Below are 24,052 nucleotides of genomic sequence, written 5' to 3'. Positions count from 1 at the left end.
TATTGCATTGAGTACGTCGAACGACTCAGAACAATTGGCGCAAAAATACAAATAGCTTACTACAATGTACTGCAAAGTGAACTGGAGTGTGTGTCCAGTTTTGTTGACAGTAAGGGGTGTGTTCTAAATAACAGTAACACAAAATACATGATTCTGGGCCAAGAACATACATTACAAATGTTCAGACTCTGTCACTTACTTTAAAATATATTTCTTTGGAGCCGGTGCATGAAACTAAGCAGTTCGGGTTAACCATAAATCATTATTGTCAAGTACTGTAAATGTGTGATGATGTAAATGAGGTGTGGTTCTAATGTGTAATAAGTATGTGTCAATAAAAGGGCATTTTATCACTTTTCTTAATTTGACTACATGCTAAAGTATAATTTTATTGTTATAATTTGATAGCATGATTTTGTATCTCTTTAATTTAGGTAGCCAGGGACTACAGATGGAAATGAGCTATTTAGCTATAATCTGGTGCAGAACATATCTGTCTTTGAGCTTAATGTTTCTGTGCATTGTCCCTTCAAATAAATACTAAACTATTAGTGTTTTGTCCATTAATCAGCAAATGGATTAAAGGGGTGTATCTTCGAATTGTGTGGTACTAATAGATATCTTTTTTATAATGTCCACATAGTGCAGTGGGCAAATTGTATGTTTTTGTATCACATATTTTATTGTTCCGGGTTTGGTGTTTGAATAATTGGAACTATGAGTTTGAACTGGCTTTCCAATTAGTATCTAAATAGGGGGTCGGCAACCCGCGGCTCTAGAGCCCCATGCGGCTCTTTAGCGCCACCCTAGTGGCTTTCTGGAGCTTTTTCAAAAACTTAGACAAACATGACACAAACCTCCCTAATTGTTGTAAACCACACTATTTACATTAAACATTCTTCACTGATTGGAGTATTTGGCAAACGCCGTTTGGTCCTACTAATTTTGGCGGTCCTTGAACTCACTGTAGTTTGTTTACATGCATAACTTTCTCCGACTTTCTAGTAATGTTTTATGCCACTTCTTTCTCTCTCTCATTTTGTCCACCAAACATTTAACGTTGTGCATGAATGCACAAAGGTGAGTGTTGTTGATGTTATTGATGTTACCATGAATCGATTAACGTGGACCGCGACTTAAACAAGTTGAAAAACTTATTCGGGTGTTACCATTTAGTAATCAATTGTACGGAATATGTACTGAACTGTGCAATCTATAAATAAAAGTTTCAATCAATCAATCAGCAAGCCTCGGCGTACAAGAAGGCGCCCGCCGCCAACGACTCATGGAACATCTTCAACATCTTTGTACAGACCTTGAAGGATCCTAACGTCCTGAGGAAGTAGAGGCGGCTCTGTCCCTTCTTTTAGAGGGCCTCAGCGTGGTTTGACCCATTCAGCTTGTTGTCCATGTGTACACCGAGGTACTTATAATCCTCAACCTTTGATTGGCAACACTAAATAGTCCCTAGTGTGTGAATGTGAGTGGGAATGTTGTCTGTCTATCTGTGTTGGCCTTGCGATGAGGTGGCGACTTGTCCAGGATGTACACCGCCTTCTGCCCGATTGTAGCTGAGATAGGCTCAAACGCCCCCTGCGACCCTAAAGTGGCCTAGTGGTTGGAGTGTCCGCCCTGAGATCGGTAGGTCGTGAGTTCAAACCCCGGGCCGAGTCATACCAAAGACTATAAAAATGGGAACAGTTACCTCCCTGCTTGGCACTCGGCATTAAGGGCTGGAAATGGGGGTTAAATCACCTTAAATGATTCCCGGGCGTGACACCGCTGCTGCCCACTGCTCCCCCCACCTCCCAGGGGGTGATCAAGGGTGATGGGTCAAATGCAGAGAATAGATTTGCCACACCAAGAGTGTGTGTGACAATCATTGGTACTTTAACTTTAATAAGCGGTAGAAAATGGATTGATGGATGTTTGATGTTTTCTTTTTTTGTTTTTTCTATTACGTTGTCATTTAAGTTTTTCTTATTGCGTAGTTATTTACATAAATTTGCGTTATATTTTATATTTTTTTGTTTCTATTTAATAGATTAAAAAAAATTAAATAAAAAGTTGAAAATGGTAGCTTTAAATTTGAATAAATAACAACGTGGATGGATTAAAAACATTTTTTTAAGGTTTAGTTGTCAATTATTTTAGGTTATCGGGAGATATTTCGCTAACCGTTGTTGAAAGAAATTAAACAAATACTTCTATTTTGGAAAACCTGCTTTGAAGCAGGGAACGGAAGTGGCCGATCTTTGGCGCATGAGCAAACTGATTCGTTACACAGTAAACCGGTCGATGACAGACAGGTGTCCGCACGTGTACAGTCTGATGTATTCCGGAAACAAGACGTTGACGTCCGCCGTTAAAGCGAGAAGAAGAACCACGTCTTCCGCCATTGAAGCAACGAAGAAGAAGAAAAATAAACCCTTTTAGGAAGGAGCAAAAAAAAATGGACGACTGTTGTGAGCGAGAGCCGCTGTTTACGTTCGGCGTGATAGCTGACATCCAGCACGCTGACATCGATGACGCCTTCAACTTCACGCAGACTAGAAAGCGCTTTTACCGGAACAGTCTCCGGCTGCTCAAAGAAGCCCGGGAGGCTTGGTGTCAGTCAGCCGCCAGGCCGAACTTCATCCTCCAGCTGGGGGACATCATCGACGGCGCTAACAAGCGTCACGGCGCCTCGAGTGTCGCACTCGACCGGGTCCTGGAAGAGTTCAGCCTGGGCTCCATGGAGGTGCACCATGTGTGGGGCAACCATGAGCTCTATAACTTTTCCAGAAGCGAGCTGTTGTGTTCTCGGCTAAACAGCTCGGTGCTTGCCGACGGTCACTGCGATGGAAGGCGGGCCGGTGGGGACATCAATGCTTACAGCTTCACTCCCTTCCCCGGCTTCACCTTCGTTGTGCTGGACGCTTTCGATGTCAGCTTGCTGGGCGTAGAGGAGGACAGTCTGCGGTACTGCCGTGCTTTGTCGTTGATAAAACAACACAACAGCAACGAGGACCTCAACTGCCCCCCAGGTAAACCATATAGAATTAGGGTAACACTTTAGACTTTGACACAGACTTAGACAGACTTTAATGATCCACAAAGGAAATTGTTCTAAATTATTATGGAATTTAGTATTGGGAACACATCAATCCATCCATCTTCTTTCGCTTATCCGAGGTTGGGTCGCTGGGGCAGCAGCCTAAGCAGGGAAGCCCAGACTTCCCTCTCCCCAGCCACTTCATCTAGCTCTTCCCGGGAGACATAGTTTTCCCAACGAGTTCTGGGTCTTCCCCGTGGCCTCCTACAGGTCGGACATGCCCTAAACACCTCCCTAGGGAGGCATTCGGGTGGCATCCTGACCAGATGCCCGAACCACATCATCTGGCTCCTCTCGATGTGGAGGAGCAGCGGCTTTACTCTGAATTCCACCCGGATGGGAGAGCTTCTCACCCTATCTCTAAGTGATCTTATCCTTTCGGTCATGACCCAAAGCTCATGACCATAGGTGAGGATAGGAACGTAGATCGACCGGTAAATTGAGAGCTTTGCCTTCCAGCTCAGCTCCTTCTTCACCATGGGGAACACATATTCACCATTAATTAGTTGTTTATTAACATGCAAAATAGTAACATATTGAAACAGAACTTATTTCAATCCCACCCAATTACCATGAATTGATTAACGTGGACCCCGACTTAAAAAAGTTGAACAACTTATTCAGGTGTCACCATTTAGTGGTCAATTGTACGGAATATGTACTGTACTGTGGAATCTACTAATAAATGTTTCAATCAATCAATCAAAAACCCTTTTTATATCATAGCAATTTTCGACCTATACAAACTTTATTGATCCACAAGGATAATTGTTCGAAAAGATAAGTGATGATAAAGAAAAGCAAGAAAAGTTGTGAATGATAGCAAAAATGAAGGAAATCTAAGGAGCTACTGTGATGTGCTGCCACTCTTTCAGGCACATCAAAGAAAAGAGAAGATGTCTTTGTTTTCTGTTTACAATGATTGTTCTGCAACACTCGTAGTTTGAACAATGTCTTAAACTTGGTCATATTAGTGCATTGTTTCATTTATTTGGTTAATCCATCCATTTACTACCGCTTGTCCCGTTCGGGGTTGCGGGGGGTGCTGCAGCCTATCTTAGCTTCTTCGGGCGGAAAGCGGTGTATACCCTGGACAAGTCGCCAACTAGTCATTCATTCCATAATTTAATTCCACTTACGGATATGCTAAAGATCTTAAGTGTTGTACGTGCATATAAATGTTTTAAATGAGATTTTTCTCTAAAATTATATTTCTTCTCATCTTGGGTAGCAAGTTATTGTTTGCTTTGTACATAATTTTAGCTGTTAGCTAATCCTCCAAGTCGTTGAATTTCAATAATTTAGATTCAAGAAGTAAAGGGTTTGAATTTTCTCTATATACAACATTATGTATTATTCTAATTTATCTTTTTTGTAACATCGTTTTAGTGAATGAAGCGCACATTTGTATTTATTTCCCTATATTTCTACACAGTAAGTCAGACATGACAACACTAGCGAGCAGTAGAGAATATGGAGTGAGTTGTGGTCCAGAACATATTTTGCTTTATTCATTATTGACGTGTTTCTTGATCCTTTATGTTGTATATTTTTTACATGAGGTTTCCAGTTCATTTTATCATGTAATATTGAACCCAAATGGTGGTTTTCTTTTACCCTTTCAATATCTACTCTATTTCTTTTTGGGTTTCACTTTCTCTTCTACTGTTACCGAATGGCATTATTTTAATTTTACTGAGATTCAAAGTCGGTTTTTGTCAAAAGATCTTTAACATGTGTTCATTTCTACTGTTATTTGTCTTAGGTTTTGTGTGTTTGATCCTGAACTAAACAGTTGTGTCATCTGCAAATAATGCTAACTTTAATTCATTTGTAACTTTACAAATGTTGTTTGAATAAAGATTGAACAATTTTGGTCCTATTGATCCTTGAGGTACGCCACAAGGTATTTGCAGCTCTTTAGACGTTTGTTCTCCTATCTTCATGTATTCCTTCCTTTTGGTTAAATAGCTTCTTACCCAGTTCAAGACCAGCCCCCTGATGCCATATTGTTATAATTTGTTTATTAAGATAATATGATTAATTGTGTCAAATGTTTTTGTTAAATCCTTAAACACTGCCGCTGCGCACTGTTTACTATCTATTTCATTGGTAATCTCTTGCGTTATTTTGATTGATGCCATTGATGTTGAAATGTTGACTATTCGTATTAGTTGTCTGTTTCATTTTTATTAATTAATTTGTCCGATCTGTTGTTGAATTGTTTTTCAATCATTTTTGAAAATTGTGGAAGTAGAGAAACAGGTGTGCAGTTTGTAAACTGGTGTTTATAAATTGGTACAACTTTAGCTATTTTCGTGTTGTCTGAGAATTTTCCTGTTTGAAATGGAATAAGCGGTAGAAAATGGATGGCTGGATGGATGGTTGCTGATATACCATATTTATATTTATCCTTCCATTTTTTCAAAAATCGACAGTGTGCCTAATGTACGGATTGATTCAGGTTGCGCTTACTGACCTCAAATAAATGTTATTTGGTACATGATGTAATGATAAATGTGACCTGTAGATGGCAGCCGCACATAGAAGATATGTGTGCACTGCAAACTGATGTTAGCAAGCAAGCCCAAAATGATATACCAATTAGAAGACATTCTGAGGTTTTGTTTTGCAATATTATGCAAAACCACCTTTTTCTTACCTATTAGTTCTCTTTGATGTGTATTTGGACTCTGCAGTCCCAAAAATTTGTGCACATACGCCATAGTAGTCTGCGTTGACACCATAGTCAGTAAGCTTCTTTTTCCATATCTACTTGTTGTGGGGCATTCATCCTTTGCTGTTCCCATTTTTGATATAAAGTGGCATACAGTTTTAACTTATATCTGTCACTATTCGCTATGGAAGCGCTAAAAACTATCGCCAAGAAGCGCTAAAAACTACCAGTCCAGTGAGTTTACATAATTCACCCACGGAACTTCAGTTATTAGTGTTCCAGTCGGACAGTTTTTCAGGGGACACATTTCCGGCGGTTGTTGCACTAGTGAGCCACGAATGAGGATATGCTGCTTGGTTATTGATTTAAGTAAAGTCTTAAATGCCTACTGAAATGAGATTTTCTTATTTAAACGGGGATAACAGGTCCATTCTATGTGTCATACTTGATCATTTCGCGATATTGCCATATTTTTGCTGAGAGGATTTAGTAGAGAACATCGACGATAAAGTTCACAACTTTTGGTCGCTAATAAAAAAAGCCTTGCCTTTACCGGAAGTAGCAGACGATGTGTGCGTGACGTCACGGGTTGTAGGTCTCCTCACATCCTCACATTGTTTACAATCATAGCCTCAAGCGGCAAGAACTATTAGGACCGAGAAAGCGACGATTTCCCGAATTAAATAGAGCGAGGATGAAAGATTTGTGGATGAGGAAAGTTAGAGTGAAGCATACAGAAAAAAGAAAAAGCGACGTCTCCGGGCCCTTATCTGCTTATTGTGTTAATAGTATTTTAGTGAGATTCTAAAGTCATACCTGAAAGTCGGATGGCTGGGGTGAACGCCAGTGTCTCTGAGAGGAGCCAAGATCACAGCTGCCTTTTTGACAGCTACAGAAGGAGGTCCCATAATCCACTGAAGTCTCGGGTAAGAGCCGACTTAATATTACAATTTTCAACGCACATAGCAGCACTATATGCTCACGGAGGGCGTGCCTTTAGCGCCCTCTCACCTGAAACCTTCACCCTATAACGGCCACATTCTGTCCTCAGTTGCATCTGTTTTTCCTCCATATAAACAGCGTGCCGGCCCAGTCATGTAACATCTATGGCTTTTGGAACTCAGTGTACACACAACAACCTATCTGGATTTGATAAGAGATTCGATAAGGAACCGGTTCGATAAGAGGATTCGATAATGGGCTCAAACTGGATAATTTCTTAACAAACATCATCCCTATACAACAAAGATGACGGGGAGGAGACGAAGTGGAGCCATGTAAATGAAGACCGCCCACAAAACGGTACATCCTGAAGAGACGGTCAAAAATCGTCCTGAAGATGATCTGTAAAACATAATCTATGGAACATTTTGACCAGAGAAACACCATTACATGGTATGTAGACTACAAGGAAGTGTTTTAAATGCAGAAAAAAAATCACAATATGACCCCTTTAATGTGCCCATATTGTATGAAAATAGACATGAACAGACCCGCTCGTCGGCAATGCGCCTTATAATCCGGTGCGCCCAATGGTCGGAAAAATACTGTATGTTAAAGGTTCTGAAATCTCTTCAGTAACCTTTTTTATTGTTTCTATATTCATTACGTTACAATCAGTTGGTCTTTACTTTTGAGGAACACTGAGTTAGGATTTCTGTCTATAGTGTCATTCAAGTACTCAACTAAATGGGGCTCTGGAATCTTTTCCTCCAGATTCAGTCAAATATTCACAAAGTACTAATAGAAGCTTTCAACTACTTTTTTCATGTTGTTATTTTTTTTTACATTTCCATCTAAGAAGTATTTTGGATAATCTTTCTTAACACAATTTTAATGATGCTATTTAGGATGTACCATGTTGCTCTCTTTTTGTTTTGTTCCAATAATTGACTAATATCCTTTTCTACATGTTCGTAGTATGCTAGTTGTTCTTATATTTGTTGTACTTGTTTTCTGCCTCTGTGGAATTTTGTTTAATAAATGTTCTATATGATGTATTTTTCTTGTTGCAAGCATTTTCAGTCCTTTTGTCATCAATGGTCGAATTATTATTTTTTATTTTTTGCTTCTTAATAAGTTGTTTTCAGTAGACAGTCATAAAGCATTGTGAATTTATCCCAAAAAAATGTCATATGCATCATCTACATCATTTTCACCGTATACATTGTTCCAACTTTGATCTCTCGGATCAGTCTTGAAAGCTGTGCATATTTTTTGAAATATCTTTTTGGCATCAATGTTTCTCTTATTGTAGTTTCTGTCATAGATTATAAAAACGTGCAAATGATCACTCAAATATTAGCAGACCACTTGTAGTATTATTATCAAAATCATTAGTAACAATAGTATCAATAAGTGTGGCGCTGTGTCCTTAGATTCTGCTTGGCCTTGTGATTTTAGGATAGCAACTCAGGCTGTACTTTTTGTCTATAAAGTCATCGATGGACTTTTGTTTGTTAGGGTTCAAGAGGTCAATGTAAAAGAGTCTGCACAAGAGTTATTTTTTTTGACTGAGTTCAGTAAATGTTGCCGTAATCCAGTTCTCAAACGTATCAGCAAACGTATCAGCGTTTGATTTTGGTGATCTATATATACAACTGATCAGTATGTTTTGGCTTTTTTTATATCACATATTTCAATGCTTACAAAGCTACTCACCCTCCATTCTTGTTGGTTTTGTTTATATAATTTAGTTCATATCCTTCCAGGTCTAAGTCCATTCCCGTTTTAGCATCCATCCATGTTTCTGAGATAGTGATAACTTTGAAGGGTTTGTTGAATTGTTCCAAAAAATGCTTCACGTTGTTGTAGTTTGCATACAAACGTCTGCTGTTTAGGTGAAAAATTGACAATTTGTTGTCTATTTTATTGTTTCCGTTATATTGTTCGTCCGTATAATAAAAACAATTATTCCTGATACGAAACAAACAAAAAAATGTGTCTGGATCTATAACCTTATTTAATTCTAATTCCGGACTATTGTGATCGATACTGCTGAAGGTTTTCAGTTCAATATATTCCTGTTCACCAAACTTTTGCATTGCTCTAAGAATGTCTGTAAGTGTAGATGGATGTGCATCGGAATAAAGATTTTCTTGTTCGGTAATCCCTTTGAGCGTTGTAATTTTATAGTTAAATGTTGATGTCAGACTCCATTATCGTCGTTGTTGTTGTAGTTACTGGGAGTTCTGATATTCGTCCAGATGCTTGATGTCTTTGACAACTCGGATTCTTGCTTGTGAACAACCATTCAACTTTATGTAGATTTTGCAGTTGGCGCGCCCAAAATACCTGAATATTCCCCCATTTCCTCAAGTCGCGCGCATTCTTGGCAATTTCAACATCGCGTTTAGTGAGGTGCTCGTTCATGTACACAGTTGTCTCCTTCAGCTTTTTTCCCTGTGTCAGCAATGCCATTTTGGATTTCCTGTTGGCAAGCTTTACGATGGTGACTGGCTTGGCGACGTCAATGGTGTTACTATCGACATAAATTCCTTTTGATTGCAGGCACCGAAACATGGCACCGCAGGAGGTTACGTGAATCGGTGCCTGGTAGTACAAGCTGGTTTTGATCGCTGCCAAAAAAGTACCGGATCCGGTGCCCATACCTAGTGACAAAGCGTGATCGTAATGTAAGACAATTTTATTTTGTAAATGTAGTCAAAACGGATGTATAGTGTAGCGCTTTTATTTTGAAGGCGGGTGGTTTGAGACAGTGTGAGAACACAGAAGCGAACCATCACCCACCTGAACGATGCGCGCAGCAGGCTGTTGCTGCAGGGATGTCGCCTCTTCTCACGGGGAAAAATAGTCCTTGTCGGGAGAACAACTTGCCATCGCTTTGAACCTGACATTTCCATTAGGCTGACTTTCCTTTGTCTATTTCTGCTCGCTTGTGGCTCATCAGTAGCAAGTTAACTGCAGCCAAGTTCCCCCCGCTACGGCACGACCCGAGGGTCAAAATGGACGTGTGTGCGTTAATCGCCTGTTGAATAATTTAGTGAAAATTATAGTCAACGTTGAATTATCACGTTAACTTTGACAGCCCTAATATATTGCACTGCGTTCCACAATTTCTCTGCATTTCTTGATTTTGCCTCATGGACAGCATTGTTTATGTCAGCTCACAAGTTTTATTTGGGATTAAGGCCCAGGGATTGTGCTGGCCAATCCATTACTGGAAATGGATTCAATGATTTTGGTCACTTGCTGGTGTGTTTGGAGTCATTGTCTTGTTGAAACATCCATTTTAAGGGCATTTCCTCTTCAGCATCCAGCAACATGACTTATTCCAGTATTCTGATGTACTCAAACTTATTCATGATCCCTGGTATGTGATTACTAGGACCAACACCATAGTACAAGAAACACCTCCACATCCTTATACTTTGGCTTGAATTTAGTGTTAGCAGGATGTCTAACAAACTGCCTGTGGCCCTTCAACCCAAAAATTACTCTCGTCAGTCCACAAAATATTACGCCATTTCTTTTCAGGCCACTCAATGTGTTCTTTGGCAAATTGTAATTGCTTCAGTACGTGTTGTTTTTTTTACAATGGAACTTTGCAAGGGCTTCTTGTTGGTAGCTTGGTCTCACGTAGTCGTTGTCTGATTGTTACAGTACTCACAGGCAATCTTACATCTTCGATCCTCCTGATCATTGGCTGAGCCTTTATCATTTTGGTTATTCTGCGATCCATTCAAATAGTCTGTTTTCTTTTTCTTCCTTGTGTTTCTGGTTTTGGCTGCCATTTTAAAGCGTTTGATATAATTTTGGCTGAACAAACTATAATTTTCTGCACTTCTTTATTGTTTTTTCCCTCTTTTATTAATTTCTTAATCAAAGAATACACTTCTTCTGAACAGTGTCTTGAAGGACCTATTTTACTCTGTTTTTCAAGGACAATCGCACAGCAAACACATGCAGCCTCAGCTGCCTTGATCCTTAATCAAGGGCCATCTGGTTAATACTTATTTTTTTTACATAATCAATGACCTCATTAATTTTACTCGGGACTGCTATTATTTTGAACACGCACTTTTCATTAAACGTTTTCTATACTTTTACAAAACCTTCAAGAAACTTAATTGCCGTGTAGAAGGTGGAATTCTGACAAAAAATTTGATTTATCGTGTGTGTGTATGTGTGTGTATGTTGTGTGTATATATGCGTGTGTATAGATGTTTGAGTGTGTGTGTGTGTGTATATATATATATATATATATATATATATATATATATATATATATATATATATATATGTATATGTATATATATATATATATATATATATATATATATATATATATATATATATATATATATATATATATATGTATATATGTATATATGTATATATATATATATATATATATATATATATATATATATATATATATATATATATATATATATATATATATATATATATGTATACATATATATATATATATGTATACATATATATATATATATGTATACATATATGTGTGTGTGTGTGCGTGAGTCTGTATGTGTATGTATGTGTGTATACTATATATGTGTGTATATGTATTATTCTGCCATCCCTGAATGTAGGATTTTAGGTTGGCAGCTGGATAAACAGTTATTTAAATTAGAGATGGGAAAAACTACTTTTTTTATTTGTCTACACCAATGATTCTCAAACTATGGTACATGTACCACCATTGGCATTTGGTCTCCAGATATTTGGTTCATTATTTGCAGTGTTTTATTTTCCTATATTCAAACACAGTGTTACTTTTCAAACTCAAGTATAATGTTATAGTGTCCAAAAATATTGATTATAATTGTTAATTTAAACCTCTGCCTTACACAATACAAATGTACACGATAAAGGTTGGCTCTCATGCTCCTAGTTTAATGTTAGGGGACTACAGATGAAAACTGGACATCTGGCTAATTCTGTCTTTTTTAACCATGTGTAGTCATGTGTTTAATGAAATTCCATTGTCTCCTTTGAAATAAATTAATTTTAATCTTAATCTTTTTAGTGAATATTTATACCTACTACGCGACTGTATTTTAATGTTGATTATTGTGGTGGTACTTGGAGAGCCAAGTGTTTTCTGATGTAGTACTAAGTGAAAAAAGTTTGAGAACTACTGCGAGTCGACACCATTAAGTTACTGTAAAAGTAAGCACAGAAATGAGAATACATTAATATACACATGGAGAGCACATACATTTAGGAATCATGTTAAATCACCAATATAGCTTGGTACAAACTTTAAAAAAATAAAATAAATTAATACAACCATACACGATAAAGGTTGGGTCTCATGCCCCTATTTTAACGTTAACGTTCAATGGACGATCCCATTTACAGGTAACTAAAATTTGCATTGCAATTGTTTGAACTTGTACAAATATCCAAAGGCTATAAATTAGATTTTAACATAACAAACTTGACATAAAAAAGCAAATGACAGACATGTAACCAAACTCTGTGAATAGAAATATTGGCCGCTAACTTTGTTGTACAGCAGTAGAGCAGTCTGCTGCTCTGCACTGTGTGCTTACTAGCAACAGAAGTCTGAAGTGTCAAACCTCAAAGTAATTTCAAAACAAATAACATGTAACATAGTCAATGTTATATGGAACAGGATTGCCAGCAGAGGGCAGCACGTATATAAATTGAAGGTGATAGGATACCTTCCTGTTAGCCAAATCTTAAAATTAAAATAAACATTTTGCTTAATTTTTCATTTTTTTTGGGTCACATATGAATATATGGGAACATGTGAATAATCAATTTTGAATCTATGATTAATCTGGTAAAGAAATGTATCATTTAACAAACCCCAGTGTTTTCTTGTCTCAGTGCAATTGGACGACTTGAAGCAGAGGTTCACAAAGTACAATGGCGGCTTCAGTGAGACCCAGCTGGACTGGCTCAATGATGTTCTGTCCTCAGCTGACAAGAAACAGGAGAAAGTCTCACTTATCAGTAAGTAACACCGCTTTTGCATGTTCTATTTTCAGCATACTTTAAAGGCCTACTGAAATGAGATTTTCTTATTTAAACAGGGATAGCAGGTCCATTCTATGCGTCATACTTGATCATTTCGCGATATTGCCATATTTTTGCTGAAAGGATTTAGTAGAAAACATCCACGATAAATTTCGCAACTGGAGAAAAGCCCTGCCTCTACCGGAAGTCGCAGGCGATGACGTCACATGTTGATGGCGCCTCACATATTCACATTGATTTTAATGGGAGCCTCCAACAAAAAGAGCTATTCGGACCGAGAAAACGACAATTTCCCCATTAATTTGAGCGAGGATGAAAGATTCGTGTTTGCGGATATTGATAGCGACGGACTAGAAAAAAAAGGAAAAAACGCGATTCCATTGAGACGGATTCATATGTTTTTAGAGACATTTACTAGGATAATTCTGGGAAATCCCTTATCTTTCTATTATGTTGCTAGTGTTTTAGTGAGTTTAACAGTACCTGATAGTCGGAAGTGTACGTTGACGGTTCGGATCCATGTCTGCTCTGATCCATAGTAAAGTTTCACCTCCGTGAATTTTAAACAAAGAATCACCGTGTGTTTGTGTGGCTAAAGGCTAAAGCTTCCCAACTCCGTCTTTCTACTTTAACTTCTCCAATATTAATTGAACAAATTGCGAAAGATTTAGCAACACAGATTTCCAAAATACTGTGTAATCACGCCGTTAAAGCAGACAACTTTTAGCTGTGTGTGTGCCCAGCGCTCATGTTCCTAACAGCCCGTGACGTCAAGCGTACACGTCATCATTACGCTACGTTTTCAAGAAAAAACTCCCGGGAAATTTAAAATTGCAATTTAGTAAAGTAAAAACGCCGTATTAGCATGTGTTGCAAAGTTAATATTTCATCATTGATATATAAAAAATCAGACTGCGTGGTGGGTAGTAGTGGGTTTTCAGTAGGCCTTTAATGAAATAACGTCAATTTGGGACTGGAAGCCGCTACATTTTTCATAACTAAAGCAATACTTACGTACTTACTTACTTATTACTTACTTAATTGTCCCGTGTGGATAGCAAGGAAGCATATTACCCGAGGAGGTGGGGCTACAGGATATAGTAGCCAAATGGGAAGCGTTTCCTGAGTTATTTGCAGGCATATTATAAAATTTGACGTTACATTTTCAATAATAATGTTAGTAATTTATCTACAAAAAAAAACGTAAAAATAATGTGGTACATTACATGGAACATGTATGTGTCAAAGAGACCACCAAAAGAGGTTGGTAGAGACGGAGTGGCGCAGTGGAATAGTGGCCGTGCGCAACCCGAGGTCCCTGGTTCAATCCCCACCTAGTACCAACCTCGTCATGTCCGTTGTGTCCTGAGCAAGATGGGTGCTGGTTAGCGCCTTGCATGGCAGCTTCCTCCATCAGTGTGTGAATGGGTGAATGTGGAAGTAGTGTCAAAGCGCTTTGAGTACCTTGAAGGTAGGAAAGCGCTAAACAAGTACAACCCACTTATCATTTATTTAGGCGAGAAGAAATCAAAAGGTAAAATATAGTGTAGAAATCTACCCAATTGAAGAATTTCTGTTGATTTTCTTTATTTTTCTTCGGGGTTTGTAAGGCATCACTCTGTGCCGATCCTTTTTTTTTTGTCAGTTGACCTCTTTTTTTTCTCAAAGGGTGCTCACATGCTTGATGATTGAGTCCGATGGAAAACAAACATCTACTACACTCAACATCAACACACCATGTTCCAAGGGATTACTGAACAAGAAGACCTGGATTAGGAGGATTTAGGAGCACATTATCAATACTCATGGACACTATTGAAGCAACACAAAATATAGCTGACAGGAAAATATGGAAATTTAAACTTTCTGCAATATCCAACATAAAATTATTAGAGACTGATATAAATCCAGATAAAAAAAATGTTTCTCCCACATTGGTAATAAATGTTTTTATTACACAGATAAACAATATAATACTATGTATAATACATCTGACAACAACCTGTAAATTATTCATTTTAACAGCAGAAACTTATTAACCTGACTCTCGCCAGACCCTTGTAGTTCGCTGAGCTCAACTCAAGGATCTGGACTCAGCGGCAATGCAAACTCCTTCAAGATAGCAAAAAATAATGAATCAATCAGGATCGCCGGGCAGGATCTCATAGAACTAACGGAGTGCCGAAGCAACTGTTTGAGTCAAACAACAATGGCGGCACGCATCGAGGAGTCAAGAGCTAACATTGATTCTGCTATTGCAACTGTTTTGCGACATCAATCGAATATTATTTATTTAAAAGATGAACATCGAATGGGTTTGAAAGCATTCATTGGTGGCAAGGATGTTTTATCTCATCTTCTGACCAGGTTTGGATTTCCCAGCTCTGCTCTCTTCAGCGTCACAGGTTGATTTCGATGTGAGTGGTTTACCCCGCCTTCCACTCGATTGTAGCTGAGATAGGCGCCAGCGCCCCCCGTGACCCTAAAAGGGAATAAGCGGTAGAAAATGGATGGATGGATAGATGGTTGAAGTAGCACGTCATTCAAGATAATGGACAAGTGGTTTATCCAATCATATAAAATGTTTGTTTTTGGGTTTTTTTACAAAGCCCCGCCTTCTGAAATACATCCCCTTTTGAGAACTCCCAGATTCTTGTGTGGAGCTCAGTGAATGTCAAGGATCTGGCGAGAGTTAGGTTAGAAACTTACATGCAAACTGCAACAACATAAGTATTTTTTGGAAGAATGCAGAGAGCCCTTCAAAGTGAAGTCCGAGTTGTACGGCGGAGTCAGGGATGTTGTAATTATGCAATCATTCCAGGAACACAAAAACACAGCAATCACCAAAGATGAAAAAAATTACGTCTCACCGAGTAGTCCGTAGCAGTAATAAGTGGTCCATTTTATTGTCCAGGGATCTTACATTTGCCAACAGAATAGTTTGGAGAGCCAGCTGATTTGGGTTAGTGGCTAGGCTAGTCTAGAAACCTCTGCATTGTCTTTTCTCCAAATGCGATGAGCTTCTGAGTGAACTTTAACACAAACTTTTATTAATCGAATGGATTGTGCGCCAGTGTACAGTTTAAGGTGTTGTTTTTTCTGTAGGCCTCTTTTATGCGTCCGTAAACATAGAGCTAAGATAATGCTCAAGATTTTCCACCACGATATGATCCTGTTCTTTTTTAACTTTTCAGGTCACCTCCCAGTCCACCCAAGGTCCACAGTCCCTTCCTGCTTGGCCTGGAACTTTGACGAGCTCCTGTCCATCATCCAGTGCCACAGCAGCGTGGTGTGTTTCATTGCAGGGCACGATCACGATGGTGGATATTACTGGGATAAAAGCATCGGAGTGCACCACCTGACGTTGGAGGCAATTATCGAGACTCCACCTGGCAGCAATGCCTTTGGCACCATCTCGGTGTACGAAGACCAGATGGTCTTGAAAGGGAACGGGAGGATCCCAGATATAGACCTTGTATTTCCCTGATGACGCTTAGTCATTAGACTGACATTACTAAACATTTTATTTTCCTTGTAGGCCATCCATTTTAAGAAATGTACACCATATTTTGGAGGAAATGTTATTGCACTTTTTCTCTCTTTCGTATTTGCTCCAGACTCTCTTCTTTTCAATTTAGCCTAGGGATGATTTGAAATCATCCGCCTTGAATGTTACTTTGTTTTCCCCTGTGCTTGATCTAAAATTATATGAAAATTCTTATATGAAAATTCTTATCCAGACTTTGTTTTAAGTCACAGGGTTGGACAAACTTTTTTCACAGAAAAATGAAAGAGTGAAGTCAATTTTATTTATATACTGGTAGTGCCAATTTCCTACAGAAGTTATGTCAAGGCACTTCACACATACAGTAAGGCAGGTCAAGAACTGCGTTACTCATATTACAAAGACAATCAACTGTACACCACATGGGTAAGAACTTGGCGACAAACGCAGGGTTACCAAGGCTATGTGGTGTGCTGTCTGTCTCGAACAGTTGGGTTAATGTAGAACTGAAAAATGAGTGGGGGAAGTACACAACACAGTAGTCCCAATACGACAGCAAAGATTGTAATACTCCACTTCAGCACCAGGCTCACCAGGAAGCAGCAGACAAATGTGAAGGTGCAATGATGCCTATGCTGGCGAGCAGGCAGCACCATTAGTGAAAACAAGACTACTTCATTGATGGGGATGACAGCAAACCTATCAATAGAAATAAACTTGTCATTATGAGAAAATAGAGATTAAAACTCAGTTAGTTTCGAATCAAATTCTACATTTCTTAGGAAGCTAATACAAGAGAAACACAAGCAACTGGTTCGTTCATGGCCATGGTTATTACTTGTTTGTAGCATTCTTTAGCCTGTAGGTCACAAGGGCGAGGACTACTTTTTTAGCCTCAAATGGAAAGCATTTATAATTTAATATTTCGCCAGTAATTGATAGAGGTATTTTTAAGCCATTTATAGCAATTATATCATTAGGGACTGTGCATCTGAGGTCCTGGGAACTAAAGGCTATAATTCATGACTGGATATTATACCTGCCACCACACACTGGTACCAATCTAACATGGCGGTCAAGGTATTGAAACATGTTTACGTTACATCTCCAACAGATTGGCAGGTCGTGAGTTCAAACCCCGGCCGAGTCATACCAAACACTATAAAAATGGGACCCATTACCTCCCTGTTTGGCACTGAGCATCAAGTGTTGAAATTGGGGGTTAAATCACAGAAAATTATTCCCGGGCGCTGCCACCGCTGCCCACTGCTCCCCTCACCTCCCAGGGGGTGATCAAGGGTATGGGTCAAATGCAGAGGACAAATTTCACCACACCTAGTGTGGGTGTGTGACACTCATTGATACTCCAACTTTTAAGTTTAATGTGTGTATATATATTTATATATTATACATAATATTTATATTTATATAATATAATGTATGTATAATATGTATATATTATATATGATTTTTATATATATATATATATATATATATATATATATATATATGTATCCTCCCACCTCCAAAGACATGTACCTGGGGATAGGTTGATTGGCAACACTAAATTGGCCCTAGTGTGTGAATGTGAGTGTGAATGTTGTCTATCTATCTGTGTTAGCCCTCCGATGAGGTGGCGACCTTTCCAGGGTGTACGCGGCCTTCTGCCCGAATGCAGTTGAGATAGGCTCCAGCGACCCCCAAAAAAGGGACAAGCGGTAGAAAATGGATGTATATATAATATAATATTCAGATATTATATATTTGATATTATATATATATATATTTTGACAAGCGGTAGAAAATGGATGGCTATATAATATATGCACGAATATATGATATATATATATATATATATATATATATATATATATATACATACAATATATTTACATACCGGTATATGTAATGTATAAATATATCCAGTATTTGATAGGCGCCAGCGCCCCCCGCGACCCCGAAAGGGAATAAGCGGTAGAAAATGGATGGATGGATGGATGTTTATGTATATATATATATATGTGTGTGTGTTTGTATGTATGAATGTATATATATATAAAATGTATGTGTGTATATATATATACATGTATGTATGTATATATATATATATGTGTATATGTATGTATGTATTTATGTATGTATGTATGTATGTATGTATGTGTGTGTGTATACACACACACATATATTGCCCTCAGGCTCCACTGGATTAATTGCTGGGCATTAGTTGATTAAGGTTCAATGATAAAATGTAGGGGGGGTCTTTCTTAAAATTTTCACATCCATTGTTTAGCACTGAAATGAACTACATTTTAATTTGGATGGACAAAAAATGAAATTACAAGTGCAATATAGCCTACTGTATAAGGAAAACAGACACTTTTGCAAAAGGTCATGTTAACATTGCACTTCATAAAATACAGCCAAGTGTTTTGAAAGTGACTTAAATTCTTTGCTGTTTCATTTTTGTGAACCCCTTTAATTCGACAAGAAAAATCTACTCTTAAATAAGAAGCAGAATTATTAATACACAAAATTAAGTCATTCTCAAACATTTTGGCGACTGTATTAAATACATTTGATACTAGCAGTTCAATGACAGAGATTGCAAATAGTACTGTAAACTCAACTTTATTTTGTTTTGACATGCATATTGTAAATACCAGATTTCCTCATAAGATTTATTGTGAAATGTTTGTATGAGCTACAATGATGCCTTTTTGATGACACAATCAGCTCAATACATCGATATTGCACTAACACGCCACATTGCACTTAACTCTGAAATATGACAATAAATATACTTGAATCGGCAGTTGTGTCGTTGCCTTGGTAGTTATGAACAATACTTGTGATTAAGCAAAACCTGCATTTTAGCTCCACGATCAAGATCAATACATGCGATTGTTCAGTTGTGCCAAACTTTCTAGGGAGTGACTTCCATGCTTAAATGTTTCATTTATGTGATTCCACCAAAAGTACTTGTTTTTTTCTGCGGCGAATATATTGTAAAAGACTAAATGTAACAACGTAAAATGTTTTTTTTTTTTTAAATACTGAAGCAGCAGTTATTGAAAAGTTTTCTCTTGAAACTTTGGTCTAAGAACTGCTAAGTGATTTTAATGTAAAGCAAGATTGGAAGATATAAAACTGAGTAAATATTCAAAGCTTTCAAGAGCAGCTCAGAATGATTGGGTGCAACCTAAATACTGTAGATATTAGATTGCAAATGTATGCTGATTGGAAATGACATTGGACTTATAGCTAACTGCACAAGGGCCGAGGTGCAATACTATACAAGAAATGTGTCTCCAAAGTATGAATGGACATTGGCAAAAAGCATCTATTATTTAAAAATATTTTAGTATTTTGTTATATAATAATAATGGATTTGATTTATAAGGCACTTTTCAGTGAGGACTGAGAACCCATCATTTATTCAGTCCATATTCACAAATGGATGGTGGTAAGATACATCTGTACTGTGGTAGACCCACATGAACGTGGCCAGGCAATGGGAGATATTGTGTCCCCTGCTGCACCCTGTGCCCAACGCGGGTACGGGCCCAGGACTGGAGGGAGTGGCGTGGGCCGAAGACCAGGTATCGCGGCATCTTCAGGTGTAGGTTAGACGATGAGGACGGATGGTTCTTCTTGGGGCAGTGGCAGACCCAGTCATCTTCCAAAGGTCCAATCGTAAACAACCTCAGTTAGAGGTCAGTAGTTTTGACAGACTTCCCTGTAATCAACTCATCTTTTACTTTTCTAAATTGAGCTTCAGAGCTGCCAACTGACACTTACTCAAATCGCCAGTGTTTGGAAAACTAAACTGTTCCAGCCGTGCACGAAGACATTCAACAAATTCATCCCCATATTTCCTGCACATATCTTTAGCCAATGCTGAGTTCCACCCATCTTACTCTGAACCGCCGTATTATTTTTTTAGATCTTATTTCCCATGGAAAACTTAATAAGGCAATTTCTCCCGAACTCCGATAACAACAGTCGATGGATTCTAAGTCCGTCACAGCCAGGTGTTTTTAAAACACCTCGGAATCAGTCAGCTGTATTTGCGTCAAAGTCAGGTGTTTTGAACACCCTGAAATCTACGAATTACTGCCAGGTACCAGTATGAGTACCTTGTAATACTATTTAATCCGAGGGGGTGGAAACCAGACTAGCTCAGGGCTATTATTACCTTAAGGACCCTGTCCTTCTTCGGGCCACAAGTGTCAACTCAATCTTTCTCTTTGTCTATTTTTTTCACATAGATTTCAAATGAACAGTATTATTTCTAAATAAATATACACACACACACACACATATATATATATATATATATATATATATATATATACACACACACACACAGACACGCACATACACACAAATAGAAAAATTATCAATTAAACCTTACGGGGTTTTGCAAATATAGGAGACTCACAGGGCTTGTGGTCCTTCTGTCTAGAAGGAGTTAGGAAAGAATATCTTTGTTTGTAGATCTGGGGGAGCAAAAATGTGTTATCTTTAGTCCAAAAACAGGCCAAGGCAGTTAAGGCATATCAGCATACACAAGCACATAAGAAGCACTTTGACTAAAATTGTTGTTCAGACAGGAAATTACTAAAAATATTAATTATGCCACAACAATATATTCAAATATATATCAACTCTTTATGGGTTAAACTACTACTAAATTTAGTTTTTACTGTTCACCAGTATTGTGAACCCTCAGACCTACTCAGTGGCCTTGTGGTTAGAGTGTCCGACTGAGATCGGTAGGTTGTGAGTTCAAACCCCGGCCGAGTCATACCAAAGACTATAAAAATGGGACCCATTACCTCCCTGCTTGGCACTCAGCATCACGGGTTGGAATTGGGGGTTAAATCACCAAAAATGATTCCTGGTTCCATCCCCTTGTTCCAGGGGGTGGAACAAGGGGATGGGTCAAATGCAGAAGATAATTTCACCACACTAGTGTGACTATCAGTGGTACTTTAACTTTAACTAAAGCTTTTGAACGGTCACTATATCGCCACACCACCCAATATCACAATCATGAGAGGTTGATGAAACAAAAACATTTAAGTCATAAATAAGTTACTCCCAATACTTTTGGCCATAACTATATATATATATATATTCACGAATAAATATATGTTATATGCTGTATACACAGTGTATATGTTGTATTATTACCTAGTCATTTATTATTTAGTATCAATCAAATTACAATTTTTTGTTTAATGAATGTATGTTATTATATATTATACCCTTACTGTTATTATACTGGCAGCACGGTGGTACAGGGGTTTTATGCATGTGCCTCACAATACGAAGGTCCTGAGTAGTCTTGAGTTCAATCCCGGGCTTTGGATCTTTCTGTGTGGAGTTTGCATGTTCTCCCCGTGACTATGCGGTTCCCTCCGGGTACTCCGGCTTCCTCCCACTTCCAAAGACATGCACCTGGGGATAGGTTGATTGGCAACACTATATTGGCCCTAGTGTGTGAATGTGAGTGTGAATGTTGTCTGTCTATCTGTGTTGGCCCTGCGATGAGGTGGCGACTTGTCCAGGGTGTACCCCGCCTTCCGCCCGAAAGCAGCTGAGATAGGCTCCATCACCTCCCGCGACCCCAGAACAAGGGACAAGCGGTAGAGAATGGATGGATGTTGTTATACTGAACATCAGAGCTCAGCAAATTAAGGCCCGGGGGCCACACGCGCCCCGTTAAGTATTTTGATCTGGCCCCCGGACATTCCCAAATAATATTTTTTTAGATATTTAAGATGGAAACAGTAGCTACTATTATGATGTGCAGTGATGTTTTCAAATGACCGTAAGTCTTGAACTATACAAAGTATTTCCATGGTTGGAATCTGTGCTTTTGGATGATGTACTAGTTACTGTAGTAATTAATTGGTTACTATGGTACTATGGAGAAAAAAATAGAAGATTAAATTAAAATAAAATAGACAAATCGGTCTAAGCCTTGGCCCTTGAAGAGGAGGTCCAGACTGAGGCCAACTCTTAGCCATAATACACATCCCTCACACATGTGTGTAAGAGGGAAACATCAAACATAAAAAAAAAACAAAGGACATCAAAGACATTAAAGCAGCGGATACAACCAGACACTTCTACATACAGCTATGAATAATAAGTATTCTTGTTTTTAATTTAATTCATGATTATGTGTGTATGTTATTTTAAAATGTTATTGTTACTATTTATGATGTATATTGATTTACATGTAATCAGTGATTTGTTTTTATTTAGTCCCACTTTCAAAGACATGCACCTGGGGATAGGTTGATTGGCAACACTAAATTGGCCCTAGTGTGTGAATGTGAGTGTGAATGTTGTCTATCTCTCTGTGTTGGCCCTGTGATGAGGTGGCGACTTGTCCATGGTGTACACCGCCTTCCACCCGAATGCAGCTGAGATAGGCTCCAGCACCCCCTGCATCTCCCAAAAAAGGGACAAGCAGTAGAAAATGGATGGATGTTCTTATACTGTACAGTGTCTCTTTGCCCTGTATTTGCTGATTTAATAAACACTATCAGAGATGAAGTACTTTTTTTCCCTTTACAATTATGTTAGCTGTTTGTTGCATCGTTTGGGTATAGTTCAACACTTTATGTATTTCTTTTTTTTAATTTCATTCATACATGATTATGTGTGTATGTAATTTTAAAATGTTATTGTTACTATTTATGATGTAGATTGATTTACATGTAATCAGGGATTTGTTTTTATTTAGTCCCACTTCCAAAGAGGTTTTAAATTAATTAACGCCCCAGCGGCAATTTAAGGAAATACGGTATGTTAGCTGTTTGTTGCATTGTTTGGGTATACCGTATTTCCTTCAATTGCCGCCGGGGCGCTAATTAATTTAAAACCTTTTTCTCACTCCGGCACTTACCAAAGGTATGCAGTAAAAATTTGAGTGTGATGTAAGCTTGGACCTTAAATCCTACTGAATAGCTCTTAATCTTCTTCCCTTTATGCGATTTCAAATTACCGGTATTCAAATCAGCCTCCTCCATTTTGAAAATGATGACAGGAGAAGTCTCACTAGTGACGTCACGAGTTTGACCAGGCAGTAATACTAAGCATGCGCTAATTATTTTGGGAAGCGAGTTTGACCCGGCAGTAATTCAAGGCAGGCGCATACTATATGCCCTGCGGCAATTCAAGGAAATACTGTAGTTCAACACTTTATGTATTCTTGTTTTTAATTTCATTCATGATTATGTGTGTATGTAATTTTTAAATGTTATTGTTACTATTTAGCCCTGTGATGAGGTAGCGACTTGTCCAGGATGTACCCCGCCTTTTGCCCGATTGTTGCTGAGATAGGCACCAGCGCCCCCCGTCACCCCAAAGGGAATAAGCTGTAGAAATGGATGGATGGATGGAGGTATGATGTATATTGATTTACATGTAATCAGTAATTAGTTTTTATTTAATTGTGTGCAAAATGACATCGTCAGTTTTATGCAGTCATCCATCAATTTTCTACCGCTTGTCCCTTTCGTTAGATGTCAATTGAGTAGTATAATTGGTTTTACACGTATTTGAAGGAATGTTTAATATTAATACGTTTGCCTGGCAATCTAAAGCCGGTATTATTGTATATGATTTATATTTTTATTTTACAAAGTTTTGGTAAAGATTGTGCACATTTTCAAGGTGCTGAGGAGAGACGTGGGCAAAGAGTGGCGCCTGGTCCCGCCAGTGTCCCGCCTCGTCCCGCCAGTGTTCCGCCAGTGTCCCGCTA

At 38.3% G+C, this 24,052-nt stretch overlaps 1 protein-coding gene and 1 long non-coding RNA gene across 2 annotated transcripts in view; one reads left to right on the top strand and one right to left on the bottom strand.

The window, feature by feature from the left end:
- The first annotated feature begins 2,262 nt into the window (after window positions 1–2,262).
- On the top strand, window positions 2,263–19,084 carry adprm (ADP-ribose/CDP-alcohol diphosphatase, manganese-dependent). The gene is made up of 3 exons (XM_061908603.1): window positions 2,263–3,026; window positions 12,618–12,743; window positions 15,962–19,084. The coding sequence occupies exons 1-3, from the start codon at window positions 2,453–2,455 to the stop codon at window positions 16,252–16,254; spliced, it is 993 nt and encodes a 330-aa protein (XP_061764587.1). The 5' UTR covers window positions 2,263–2,452; the 3' UTR covers window positions 16,255–19,084.
- Window positions 14,711–24,052, bottom strand: part of LOC133557801 (uncharacterized) — a 32,867-nt gene continuing 23,525 nt past the window's right edge. Inside the window, exon 4 of the long non-coding RNA XR_009807849.1 lies at window positions 14,711–15,249. This is a non-coding gene — a long non-coding RNA (uncharacterized LOC133557801). The remainder of the gene's footprint in view (window positions 15,250–24,052) is intronic.

Source organism: Nerophis ophidion, linkage group LG08 (genome assembly GCF_033978795.1).
Source record: "Nerophis ophidion isolate RoL-2023_Sa linkage group LG08, RoL_Noph_v1.0, whole genome shotgun sequence".
NCBI classification, from domain to species: domain Eukaryota; kingdom Metazoa; phylum Chordata; class Actinopteri; order Syngnathiformes; family Syngnathidae; genus Nerophis; species Nerophis ophidion.
The sequence above is the reverse complement of the archived record's forward strand: the minus strand, read 5'-3'. Positions and strand labels throughout refer to the sequence as shown.

Coding starts and splice junctions, on each gene's coding strand:
- adprm (XM_061908603.1), top strand. CDS start 2,453: ATGGACGACTGTTGTGAGCGAGAGCCGCTGTTTACGTTCGGCGTGATA. Junction 3,027..12,617: donor GGACCTCAACTGCCCCCCAG/GTAAACCATATA, acceptor TTCTTGTCTCAG/TGCAATTGGACGACTTGAAG. Junction 12,744..15,961: donor GGAGAAAGTCTCACTTATCA/GTAAGTAACACC, acceptor TTAACTTTTCAG/GTCACCTCCCAGTCCACCCA.